This window comes from Falco naumanni, chromosome 8 (genome assembly GCF_017639655.2).
Source record: "Falco naumanni isolate bFalNau1 chromosome 8, bFalNau1.pat, whole genome shotgun sequence".
NCBI classification, from domain to species: Eukaryota; Metazoa; Chordata; class Aves; order Falconiformes; family Falconidae; genus Falco; species Falco naumanni.
In genome coordinates this window covers 30,399,625-30,412,954 of record NC_054061.1, presented here as the reverse complement: position 1 = coordinate 30,412,954, position 13,330 = coordinate 30,399,625, and the positions used below count along the sequence as shown (strand labels likewise).

Here is a 13,330-nt window from a genome sequence, read left to right as displayed (position 1 = left end):
TACCCGCGGTGGTGGCAGACAGACGCGGCCTTGCCCGGCAGCACCAGCTCTGGAGGCAGGGCAGCTCCAGGGCAGCTCCAAGCAAGCACGCATGAGGCAATGAGCTCAGGACAGCCTAGCTCCAGCTTGGACACTTCAGGGCTGCCGTGACTGGACTGCACTCCGACCCAAATGGGTATGGCTGTGCGGCTTTACACCACCAGGAGACTCCTGGCTTGGGTCCTAGCCAATTCAAGCACGGTGCTCAGAATGTGCTCCTTTTCTTTGGGTGAGGTAGTTTGCTCTGCTTTCAAAACAGAGGTGCTGACCCCCAGATGGACATACAAGTCTGCTGGGTAGTTTACTTTCTCTTTGTAACACTGCCCTTTATAAAACTGTTGCTGGATCTTCAATACTACACCCTGTGCTAACATGATGTGAATTCTGAAGATCTGATACAAAAGCATAAATACAGTAAACATTATTTTCCATTTTTGTGACAAGGAGGATGAATGTCTGGTTCTAGGCTGGCATCTTCTAATGTTTACATCAATAGACCACCTCCCTAAACATATGCAATGATTTGATATACTAATACCTTACATGAAAGAAAAGCCTTGATCTTAAAACACAACAGATGGGTGAATGAATCTGCAGACTTATTCCCCATTTACAAGTTGTACAATAGCAGTATCTTCCTTAGTATCTTTGGTTCATCAGGACTAGGAAAGGAAATATAGCTAATTCCCTCCTCACCTTGTCATCTTCCTCTCTTTTAAGCCTAGCAAGGAAAATAGCAAAGAGGAGGTGAGGTTTCTGTTCTTGATACACAGGAAACTGACTTTTACAATCAGTACACAGAAATCCATAATCAACTACTTCCTAGATTTGATGAAGCCCATCTAGATAGTTTCTTTTATTGACAAGGGATCCCTTCTATCTTCTGTTACTTTCTGGTACAAAATTTTTAAGAGTTGCTTCAGATTCTGTATTTGTAGTAACACACACATTGTACAAAACAAGATGTAGGTCATCTAGAGCATTTGCTGTTTTCTTTCTGGTTGTAACATGAGATAGATATTGCTGTTCCCCATTTACAGACAGTGAAATTGAGATCCTGAGACCAAGCAACTACCTAAGTACCACCCAGTGCTGCCCCAGCTGCAGGAACTCTTATTTTTATGAAAGTATAAGCAAGGTAATTATTTAGCGCTCACCTGAGGGTGCACTGAGATGCAGTTTCACTCTCTAAAATACAAATGGTAGCTACAATAGCTGCTTTTTATTAGTTACCCAGAGAGGAAAGCTTGGGGCAATGTTCATCTTGCTAATTTTGGGTTGAAAGTTTGGTACTCAGTATAAGCTAGCTGCATAGGCTCCCTTTCTCTGGTCAAGGCAAGGCAGCAAGTAGTTCCACAGGCCAGTACCTCTTCCCACTTAAACTCTTAGGATGCACCTCTTCCCAACTGCTAATTGGACCCAAATAATTATCTTAGTCTTCTCCACATGTGATAAGCAGAATCCCTCCCTAAGCATATCTGATAATGTGAAAAACATCAGTTATCTGTGAAAGCAGAGTGCACACAGTCGCTCTAGAACTACTTCAGACATTTAAACATGGAGAGTCTTTTTTAATAAGGGCTCCATTTAAGAGCCTAAAAGCTTCCCTCTTTCAGAGAAAACAAGGCCCCTTCAGAAGTGACTCTGAGAACCCAAATCAGGACATAAACTTTGCTGGCACGTTCTCCAAGACCTGCCTAAATAGTTGAACAGTGCAAAGTGCCCAGTGTACTGCCAATTCATACCCTAGCTCAAGTCTTACTGATCTCTGTAGGAGATGAGACACAAGCAGAAGCAGCTCATGCCTGCCTTTGTTTTTCTCTTACTCCTGTTTAGTGTAGCCTGCAGAGGTGTCTAGGCTGCTTTAACTATCGCTGTAATTCAGGAATGTTGGAACACCCTCTATAGTATCAGCTTAATGATCTGGAATCCTTGAGGATGGCAAGTGTTGTGCAATTACCAAACTTCCTCATTGTTGTTTCTAGTCCTTTTGTGGATATTCCCCTCTGTTAATATGATGCATTAGAAGGCTTGTGAGAGCAATGATTCAATCATACAGCATTAACTCCCAATCAGCTTACTCGGCTGTAAAAAACCTTGAGTGTATCTGGGAATGCCGCCATGTCAGTCCCATTTATAAGTGCAGCCAAAACAGCAGCAACTTCTCTAATTTTTCCTTTCCCTGTATTTGCCAGCAAGCTCTAATATCTACTTGAACTGCAAGACACAGTGATTTGAACAGTTGATTTCCTTCATGAATCATCTGTACAACACACACAAACTGCTGTGTTGAGGAAGACTGTAACTTCACATTGTACAGACAAGCCTCTTTCATTAACTGAACCCCCTAGTTATATTGCTGATGCAGTTAACATTGTAACTGTGCCAGAAATGTCAGATTTCTCATGTATGTCACACAACTTAGGGAAAACAAGAGAATTTAGAAACTTGTGATGGGTATCAACCCCTTCCATAAAGCATGATTTCTTTGAAGTGCTCAAGTCATGCCTTGAAATACAAGCAAGCCTTGACGGTGACTCAAATTGAGTAATACGAAAGGACAAAAGAAAACAAGAATGGCTGTATTACAGAAAACAATTATGTGGTGGCTGGTTAAGGACAGAGAAGAAAACATATTTTTCGTGATGCTTTGGGAACATAAGGATGATAAAGTAATAAAATCTTTGACCAACTCAGTTACTTTTCCAAGGGAACAAAGCTGACAATAAAAAGTCTTGTGTCAGTTCTTGTTTGATCATAAAGTAAGTTTTTAAATAAAGGGCCTGGGTGAGGGAAATTTATCTTGTTTTTTGAATTCTTATAAGAAGAAACAGATCACTGAGCTTTTGAAGTCTAAACAGTGAATTACTGAAATGTGAAATATTTTTTTATTGCAAAAATAGCCATCATGATGTCAGCAAACTGCTCGATGCACTAGCAGTTGTTGCTACAAGGAAGAGGAACAGCTGTTTAATGCAGGCCTCACTGCAGTTTCACTAAGTAGGTGTCTCCCATGGGCCGACTGCAGTGGACTTTGGATCAGGTGCTGCGTATGTTTTATGAAATCAGAGAAGTTACTGTTCAATTAAAATTAATTTGATACATATAAAAACTATTGTTTCCTGTTCTGAAAATCCTACATGAAAACACACCATAGCTGTTAATTTAAGTGAAAGTTTTATGTCTGTGATTCAATGCATCTTATTTCTTTCTTTGAAATTGCCATTTGTTTTTCTTGTCCAAAATTCTGCGGTGTACAAAAGGATGACATTATTTCAGAACATGCTTCCCAGGTCAAAGTACATGTAACATAAAATTGGTCTTAGTGAGGAGAGAATTTAACCAGGATAGTGTTTAAGACTTGGCAGGTAAGAAACTGGAAAAATAAATAGTTCTTCTTTCAATGTGTAAAAGCCTTTTTTGATTCCTCAAACTGCCCATTCAGTGTCCTTTTATCATGGTAATCACCCATTGGTTATTTCCCTTTTGAAACTCCTTCTGTGCAATGCTTTTTTGCAGATAAAACTTGGGCATATACTTTGGGGGTAATGCTGGTGAACATGTGTGGTGAGGAGACAATTGAAATGACAGTAAGTCTGGGTTAACAGAGCTTCCTGCCAGAATCCCTCATTAGAGCACCCAGTCTGAAGCCACTATCATACTGGTGCTGTACAGTCCAATTTAATTGGGCTGAGGAACGGATACAGTACACTGCTCTTTTCAACAAGCAGCACAAACTCATCCTGCCCATCACAACACTTGGTTGTTCTATTTTCTAAAGGCTTCACGCACAGCATTTGGGAATGAAATTCAAAGCACATAGCATTTCCTTTTTCAAAATGTCAAATACTATGCATGAAAGCTGCACCCCTTGCCTGCCCTCCCCAAATTTATCTGTTTTTTTTTTTTTTTTTTTTTTTTAAAGTTGTTGGACTTAAGTGCCTAGGTTTCTGGTGTCCCCCTTTTTGGGGGGTAATGTTCCAGATCACACAGTTCTAATTTAAACAGACTGTGGATCTTCCTGGGTTGGATAAATTACAGCTCAGAAAAATTTGCTGTGTTGGTTCAAACAAGGAGTTCAGGGCAACCTGCTTTTCATGGTTACTGCTTCTCATTTGTCATTCTGAAAAGTTTAATACTAATAGGCAAATCTCTAGTGCTTTATTGAGCTTTCACTGTTCACCAAGAGGCAATGCTGTTTTGAGAGCTATTTCAGATCCTCAGAAAGTAATCTTGAATGTTCCCCAACACAGTGCATGAAAAATGCTAGTGTAGAGTTATACTTGTTGCCTTCTAGTTTAATGATGGATTTTTACAAGTATCCTAAGGCTATTTCACTAAGTTTTGTTTACGTTTTGATGCTGATTGGGCACATTCCAGAGATGTCATATACAAGAAAAGCATGAGAAGAATGAATTAAAAGTAGATGCAACTCTGAGCCACTTTTCTATAGTGGAATCAAATCTAACTGCTCTGTTAATAGCAAAAGACCTTGGCCTTCAGAAAGCAGAACTGATTTTTACGTATTTTTATATATATGCATACATAAATACTGAATTTCATTTGCATAATTAAGCTATGCATTTCTAGATGTTGAAGATGAAGAATTATGTGGATGCTCAAATTATTTTCCTTCCTCTATCCTTGATAATAAACTTCTACTACCTTTTTATTTTTTCTTCCTTTTCTTCTTCCCAACTATGAAACCAGATTCTTTAAAATTGTCCTATCTAATATGACCCAGATATATTCAAATTGAATCATATTCTGGGTAGTAGTGAAATTTGGTTGATTGTGAAATGAAGCAGATGATACATTTCAGGATTTTTCTTTTGAAGTTTGTGAGTCAATTTAATATTCAGTTAAGCAGGGCTTTCATGCCAGCAGAGTTGGAATAAACAGGGACATTGCCAGTTTGTTCCACACATTCCTTCTGCACATTTGGCCTGGGTTCCTGAGAGCTGTAAGACTCTAACTCTGGTTAATCACCTTTGCAGTTACAATGCACAGTGATTTTCTGAAGCTAAAAACTGGAGTCTGGGAAGGGACAAAATTTTTTTTTCACTTATGAACTATACCACTATGATACAAAATAGCAGCTCACTCACTGTTTTCTGCTCCCACCTTTGACTATACTGTAACACACCCAAAATATCCTGAATGATACACACAGAAACAAAAAAGCTTGCATTTAAGAAAAAGAGCTGGGGAAAGAGATTGAACGTAGAGGCAAAATGATTACAGTGGATCATGGCTGGGTGGCTGTATTTTCAAACAAATAGGCTTGTTAGAGCAAAGGAGAGAAAAAGTGAGAAAGTAGTGTGAGGATGAGAGAAGACATGAAAAAGAGGAGGAAAAGAGCAGACTAAGAAGTTGCTTTTCAGGGCTGTTGAGACTGTATGATGTCAGCTTCAACGCTTTTAGACATAGAAATAGCAAGTGGATTCACATGAAGTAGAGAAAATAAATGTGTTTGTTCAGTCTCAAGATCCACCAATCAGATCAGGACTGATCTTCATCAAAATAATGTTTAAAACCCTCAAAAATTAGGAGTTCCATAGCTAACACCAAAAGTTATTTCAAAAGAGATCAGAAGATAGCTGATTTCCATAGCACAGTTTCATCTGAATTTTCAGGAATACTACTTCAGATGTTTAAGTCGCTTACTACATGTTATGTTATACGTATTATCCAACTACATGTGAAGGAGCAGCCTTAAAAGATGAAATCGAGCCTGAAATTTCAACTCCTCTCTAATGGTAGAGTGCTAGCACTATCCTGTCTCTACTTGTCAATTTTGGAAGTCTAATTCTATGACAGCTGAGCATCAGAATGTACCATTCAGTTCTAAAAATACTTAGATCTTCACTCTTCCGCCGGTCATGCTGTTTTTTCTCCAAGTCTGCCTGGTTTTTGTGATCAATCAACACATTCAGGTAAAAACAAGAGACAAATGAAAATAATCATGAATAAAATGAGAGGTAATATAAAAATCACAGTAACTCACAGTTGGACTCTCCTTGCCCTTGCTGTCTTTACTGGAAGCTCCGCTCAGCTGCTCAATTAAACTGTAATGTGTTAATTGTTCAGGTCCATCCTCTCCAAAATGGCCACAGAGACTGTGCTGGTATAAATCCAAGATTGACATTGGGTTCCCCAGAAATGACTTTCTCTGATTTTGTTTTTCCTGCACAGCTGTAAGAGATGTCAAATACAGTATTATTCTCGCATATTTAATTATTGAAATGCAGTCTACATACATTGTAATGTAATTCTACATTTTAAAAATGTATTCCACATGTTTTAAGGTATCTGAAATTCAATGTAATAAAACCATTAAAATATGAGCTCCTGACTCTCCAATCAATGCATATACAGGGGACTGTCCATACATAATACTCAAGGTGAAGGAGATGGTATGAGACAGCCAGAATTAATTTCCCTTCTATTTTAATTACAGACAAGATGGTTAATTTTGGGGTATTGTTCTACTTATTTATTCGCTGTATGTTTTTGTTCTCTTTTAATAGCCTTACATGGCAGATAGGCCGAATTCCTTTAGCATGTCTTTCAGTCCCACCATGTTTGATAATCCTTTCTTAGCTAATGAATATAACAGTTTTAAAAATACACTAGTAAGGTAAGAAACAGGTCCTACCTATTTTTTATGGATCCTACTGTAATACAAGAACATTACAAATAAAAACCTCAGTTTCCAAAGTCCAAGGCTGAAAATTCATTCAGAAGATCAAAACGAAACCAAAGAAATTTTCTGTAGCTTCATGAAAATGCACAAGACAGAGGCTGACATGATCACTAGCTTCTTTCCTCACACTTCTTGCTACACAAACTTCAACTCTACCTTGTAATCTATAGCATTAGAAGAGTTGCTGCTTCCAGCGCCTGCAACCAAATCGTATCAGGATAAAGCCTTCATGAAATTGGAATCAAAACATTTTCATGGTTGAAACAGAAGAATTTAGAATATTTGGCTTATTCCCTGCTATTCTACTGACCTTCTCTGTAACATTGGGCAACGTACTGGGAGTCTCATCCAAAGGCCACTAAATCAATGAAGGTCTTATCATTGACTTTTAATAGCCTTTGCATTGGGCACTCAGTCTTTCAAGTCTTTCTGTTCACTGCTCATAAATGAAAATTAAAAATCATTCCAACACTGTAACTGTGCAACCAGTTCATTTATGTTTTGGGGACTCATCTAATAAATACAATTATCTATATGTATTAAAATATTCTCTAGGAATTGGTTTGCTGCAGCCCCTGCCTCAGCCTCATGTGGATGTTCTGAGGTTGTATCACTTGTGTGCATAAAGAAGCTAAGATCTTTGAACACAGAATGGAATAAAGTATTGTTATAAATATGATGTGAGAACTGCATTTACAGAGCACAGAACAGAAGCCCTGACTACAAGGAAGGACCATAGCAGAAATACTTTTGCAATAACACTTTATTGTAATTTTCTTTTCTATTTGTCTCAGTCACAATTATGAATTTTAGTTCTGTTACTAGCCCCAAAGCCATATACACAAAATTAATGATTTGCTATGTAAAATGGTGACTTCAAGTCATGCTTAGGTATCATTAAACTGGGGATTTGCTGCCATTTAATGCAACCGCACACATGATAAAATATTTTTTTATTTTTGCAAATTGTGATCAATACAGAAAAAAAGCTTATCTGCCTCTTTAGCAAAATACATTTTTCCTGTATTAGAACACAATTTGTAAAAAGCAACACCTGCAAAAAGAAGTGTTTACGGGCTGAGTTAAATGACTTGCAACATTTCATACCTATTAAAAATATAAAGTTACAGGAGTAATGTAAATAAACTGTCCTAGCTTCCTACTCTGCTCTCTCTCTGGTGGAATCACAAAAAAATGGATTCGCTCTGAAAATGCCAACTTTAAGTCCAAGTCCCAGCAGACACTAAAGAGCACAGTATGTCTGTCGACATATCTAGCCATCCACAGTATTTTTAATGCATTCACCACTGCAGTATCTACCGTAGGTGCTAATCTCTGCTAGGTCAAGCTCACTGCTGTGCAGAGGGTAAGTGCAAATCCTATGAATCACTGAAGTACTGCTTAAGCTCTCAGGACTTCAGTGGTGCTGAGACTTTGCACTAGCCTTTGCACTCACCAGAATTTATCTCCTGCAGGGAAGCCATCGGCTGTGTAGGCAAGGATATGAGCCGCACACTCCTACCCCTCCCAGAGGGCACACATCTGCACTGAAAAGGTGCCTTGCATCACAGCAAGCTGGTGGTCAAGACGAGACAGCAATTTCTTGGGTTATTAAACACAGAAAACTATTATCTCAAGAACTTAACTTAATGTGTTTTTACCTAGTGGAATTCAGTAAATTCCAAATTGCCAACAATTCTCACAAAAAGGTTTGATACTTGAAAATGGCAATAAATACTCAGAGGACAATAAGAGAGACTTCACTATGGCACCATAACCAGCACCACTTTGATACAGAGGTTGGAAAACTATGGCCTTGATCATTACATTATTTCAACTGCCTAATATAATTGAAAAGAAAAAAAGGGAAGCTATCTTTATAGTCACCACTTAGATTTTGTAATAATGTAACAGAAGAGTTCTTTTTACTTACACTGCAGGGATTTATGCACAAAAATCTGCAAGTTAAGCCCCTGCTAGCAAAAACTGTGGAAGAGAGGAAAAAAAGACACACACATAGAGTAAAAAGCAAGAAGTAGTATCAAGCTAATGGAAAATTAGACTGAAGTAAAATCGGGGGTTAGAAAGTGAAAACTAGATGGAAAGTTCAATGACAAACACTATCTGCTGCTGAGTCAGAGTGGAGATGAGGGATACACATTTTTATGTACAAATTTTCAATTACCTTGTTTGTTGTTCTTTGTTAACTCTACAAAAGTCTCCTCTGCAGTTCTAAAATAATTTGTTTCATACTCTGGCTCCAGCTCAGTGTCACTGCTGCTTGCAGAGTAAGTACACACTCTCAGAGCTCTGTCCTGTACAAATAAGGGTATTGCAATCATTCAGATGATGCATATATATCAAAATAATGCTGAAGATGGTATCACGAGTGGAACATCTTATATTCATCATGCAGTATAAATTGATAGTCCAGCTTGAAAAAAGTCTGCATTACTAGTGTAACTAATCACTTCTCTTTCAAGCAAGGAATCATCAGTCTGACATGGGAGAAATAACACATTCTTCCTGGTAAGTCTCCTGAGTTAGTCTGGCAGAAACAGTCCAGATTATACCACTTTTTTCACTATTACATTATTTTCATATCTACCAACATTTTCAGATAATGTCATCCACCAAGTTAAATTTTCAAACTTCACAAGTATGTTTAATACAGTGTATTTGTAACATGTAAAATTATCACACAACGAATAGTTTGTTGCAATTCTAGAGACCATTAGGATGGCCAGTAGACGATATTCATGCTTTCTATATTAGTACATCCTAAATTCTTCCTAATTTCATGTTCTTTGTCCTGGCATTTACATTACAGTACTGGAGAGCCCTTAACTCCTCGCTGATTCCTATCCCATTTCTCTTCCGGAGGCAACACTAAGGATTTTCTTCTGCGAGTAAAGAGGAACACTGACAGCTCTGGACAGCTTCTAATCACGGAAGACCTGAAGACTTAAAACTTCTAGGAGAAGCAGCTCAGTACAATAAAACCCACAAAACAGGTACAAATACCACCTGCTATTCTAACCCCAACTGCCGATCAGAGAATCAAAAGAGTTTTTAATTCTGTTTTTCAGAGAGTGTTATTTCCTCATCTTCCCATCCATGTCACAGTTTTTAACTCATGCAGAAGGACATCCAACTTCATAGGAAGCACATACTTGTGGAGAGGGGACCAGGCCTGAGGATACCTGCATGTAGCTGGGTATGCCCAGCTTTACCTGTAAAACTGGGAGACTACAAGTCAGCTGTAGTCCCGAAGCCATTGAACCACATTCACATATCAGCTACACCCACGCCGACCTTCTGAGTCTTAGGCAGACAACTTAGCAGAACACATGTATCATGTAAAGATGGTTTTGGAACTGGAGGTGGTCAGTCACGACTGGCTCAGGGTGAAGAACATACTGATGTGGTTGTTACTTGGAAGCCAACACTACTGTGCTACAGAGGATTCACCACCAGTTTGTCAGTGACACACAAGACAAGCAATTTTATCTCTTTGCTTCTGTTCTAAATCAGAAAATTATAGAACAATTTAGGTTGAAAGAGATCCTTAAGATTATCACGTCCAACCATTAACAACACTGTCAAGTCCACCACTAAATCGTACCCCTAAGCACCACATCTACATGTCTTTTAAATACCTCCAGGGATGGTGACTCAACCACTTCCCTGAGCAGCCTGTTCCAGTGCTTGACAGTGCCAGTGAGGGGCCCACACCTGGCACAGGGGTCAAGGGGCGGCCACATCGGGCCGAGCACAAGGGGACGGTTCCTGCCCTGGCCCTGCTGGCCACGCTGCTTTGGGTACCAGCCAGGGTGCTGCTGGCCTCCTTGGGCACACGGGGGTCCCGTTCAGCCGGCCGCCAGCCCCCCCCAGCCCCTTCCCAGCCCCCTGCCCCCAGCCTGTGGCGCTGCCTGGGGCTGGTGTGACCCGCGGGCAGGGCCCGGCACGGAGCTGGGCTGAACCTCACACCCCTGGCCTTGGCCCTGGCCCATGGGCCCAGTCTGCCCAGATCCCTCAGTAGAACCCTCCTGCCCTCAAGCAGATGAACATTCCTCCCAACTCAGTGTCATCTGGGCACTGACTGAGGGCGTACTCAATCCTCTCATGTAGATTGTTGATAAAGATATTAAACAGGGCTGGCTGGCCCCAGCATGGAGCCCTGGGGACCAGGACCTGTCACCAGCCACCAACTGGATGTAACTCCACTCAGCACCGCTCCTTGGGCTCAGCCATCCGGCCGGTCTCGTACCCCACACAGAATGCACCCGCCCCAGCCACGGCAGCCGGTTCCTCCGGGAGATGCTGCGGGAGACCCTGGCAAAGGCTTTACGAAGGCCCAGGCGCACCCCCCCAGCCCCCCCCCGCGCCCGCTGAGGGACTCTCCCTGTCACAGGAGGAGATCGGGGTCCCCGGCAGGACCTGCCTTCCATAACCCCGTGCTGGCTGGGCCGGATCCCCCGGCTGTCCTGCACAACTCAACCCCATCGTCACCATCGTTAAGCTCTAGACAATCAAAACACTCCCTAGCACAGAGGGCTACCGCCTCCTCCCTTGCCTGTCCCTTCCGAAGAGTTGACAGCCATCCATTGCAGCACTCCAGCTGTGCGAGCCATCCCACCGCGCCTCCGTGATGGCAACTATGTCACAGTTTTCCTGCTGCACAGTGACTTCCAGCTCCTCCTGTTTGTTGCCCATGCTGCGTGCACTGGTGTAGATGCACTTCAGTTGGGCTGTTGATCCCACCACCTTTTTGGAGGGGATAAGCCCCAATTCCTGTGTGACTGTTCTCGGGTGCTTCTGTGGTTTTTCACACATCAGTTGTCCCTGCGTCTTTGCTGCTGCATGGGTCTCTGCACCCTGCCTCCGCTGGGATGGCAAACTGAAGGACCTCGCTAGCACACTGTCCCTCAAACACTGGTGTACTATCCCCAGGATTATCTCTAGTAAGCCTGGGTTTATTGCTTTCTCCCTTCCAATTTAGTTTAAAGCTCTTTCCGTGAGCCCTGCTAACTCCTGGACAAAGATCCTTTACTGTCTTTGAGACAGGTGTACCGCGTCTGTTGCCAGCAGGCCTGGTGTTGTGTAGACTGACCCATGATCAAAAATGCCAAAACTCTGGCAGTGACACCAGGCTCGGAGCCAGGTATTGATCTGCTTGCTCTTCCTGTTTCTTCTCTCATTATTCCCTGCAACTGGACCAATAGAGGAGAACACTACTTGTGCTCCTGATCCCTTAACCAGTTGTCCCAAGGCCCTGAAGTCTCTCCTGATTGCCCTCAGACTTCTTGTTACAACTGCATGGCTGCCTGCCTGAGCAGTCAGTAATGGGTAATAATCTGAGGACTGTACCAGGGCAGGAAGCTTTCCCTTCACATGTTTAATGTGGGCCCCAGGGAAGCAGAAGACTTCAAGAAGTGGCTCTGGTCTGCATATTCAGCCTTCTGTTCCCTTCAGAAGGGAGTCTCCTATGACAACGACCCGTCTTTTTTCTTTATGGAAGCAGTTTTGATGCAGGGCATAGGTTGACTTAACCGCAGTAAGACCTCCATGCTAGATGAACTATTGTCCTTGTTACTGTTTGGTTCCACTTGCAGAGCCTTGTATCTATCATGCACAGGTACCTGGGGAGGTGGGGTGGTCACAGAGGAGACCTGTCTTGATGCCATTTCCACCTGTCCCTTAAGTCATTGTGTTCAGCCAGGTGGGGAAAGGACAGGGAATCCTCTGTGTCATGCGTCCTGTCTGCCTGTTGGGCCTGTCTCAGGGAAGTTAAGGTGTGGTTCCAGTACCTATCTCTCTCTTGTGCTCCCCTATACTCCTCAACCTACTTACCTCCTCCCAGAACTCTGCCACTAAGAAGAGGAGTTCCTCCAAATATCCAGAGAATGGTCCATATAAAAATGCGAGATACCTCAGTTGGTAAATACATGGATGCAAAAAAGCTACACAACAAAATGTTTTTAGCTTCTTGCAACTAGCAGTCTGACGGTTTCCTTACTTAACGCCCACTTTCTTGATAAAGTTTTTTCTCTCTTGCTAACCTGCTGACCATGTACTTTTCAGGGGGCTTCACAGCTTGGCATTCCTGACTATGAGTAACTTGACAACCATCAGCAGTAGCTTTCACACAGGTATATGTATTTGCCTGTTCTTTCTGCAGTTTTCATTAAAAGATTGAAGGACAGACAGATCATTGCAAGGATTAACAAAAACCACAAAGAAACATGTAAGAAGAGTATTTTCCTGTTCACAATACTTCCATAGCACATCCATTCAAACACTTTTACTACACAGTCATACAGATAATGAAACCTAGGCCTGGGAATAAATAAAAAAAAAAAAAAAAAAAAAAAAAAAGAGATCTAGCTCTCATGGAAAGCCAACAAACAAGATCAAGTTTCTTGAAGAGAAAAATGGTAAAAGGTCTCAGTTTCTCCATGTCTATAAAATGACTGTGAGGAATCTTAATTAAAACATGTTTGTAAGCCATGAGGACAAAGTACCTTTGGATGCTGTATTATTATTATTAATAAATAATGAAATTATAAATGAAGGGCAAGAAAA

The 13,330-nt window shown here is 41.3% G+C and overlaps 1 protein-coding gene across 5 annotated transcripts in view; it reads right to left on the bottom strand.

Moving 5' to 3' along the window:
* Positions 1-13,330, bottom strand: part of NCKAP5 (NCK associated protein 5) — a 245,226-nt gene that overhangs the window by 20,259 nt on the left and 211,637 nt on the right. For 3 of the 5 annotated variants that reach the window (XR_005829347.1, XM_040603862.1, XM_040603863.1), the window contains exons 16-17: positions 8,931-9,060; positions 6,047-6,234 (exon numbers count right to left, since the gene is read on the bottom strand). Coding sequence is in view for 2 of the 5 variants with exons in the window: in XM_040603862.1 (XP_040459796.1) it covers positions 6,047-6,234; positions 8,931-9,060 (318 nt within the window). In the remaining 3 variants the exon portion in view is untranslated. The remainder of the gene's footprint in view (positions 1-6,046; positions 6,235-8,930; positions 9,061-13,330) is intronic. The other 2 variants (XR_005829348.1, XR_005829349.1) reach the window with 1 other exon arrangement.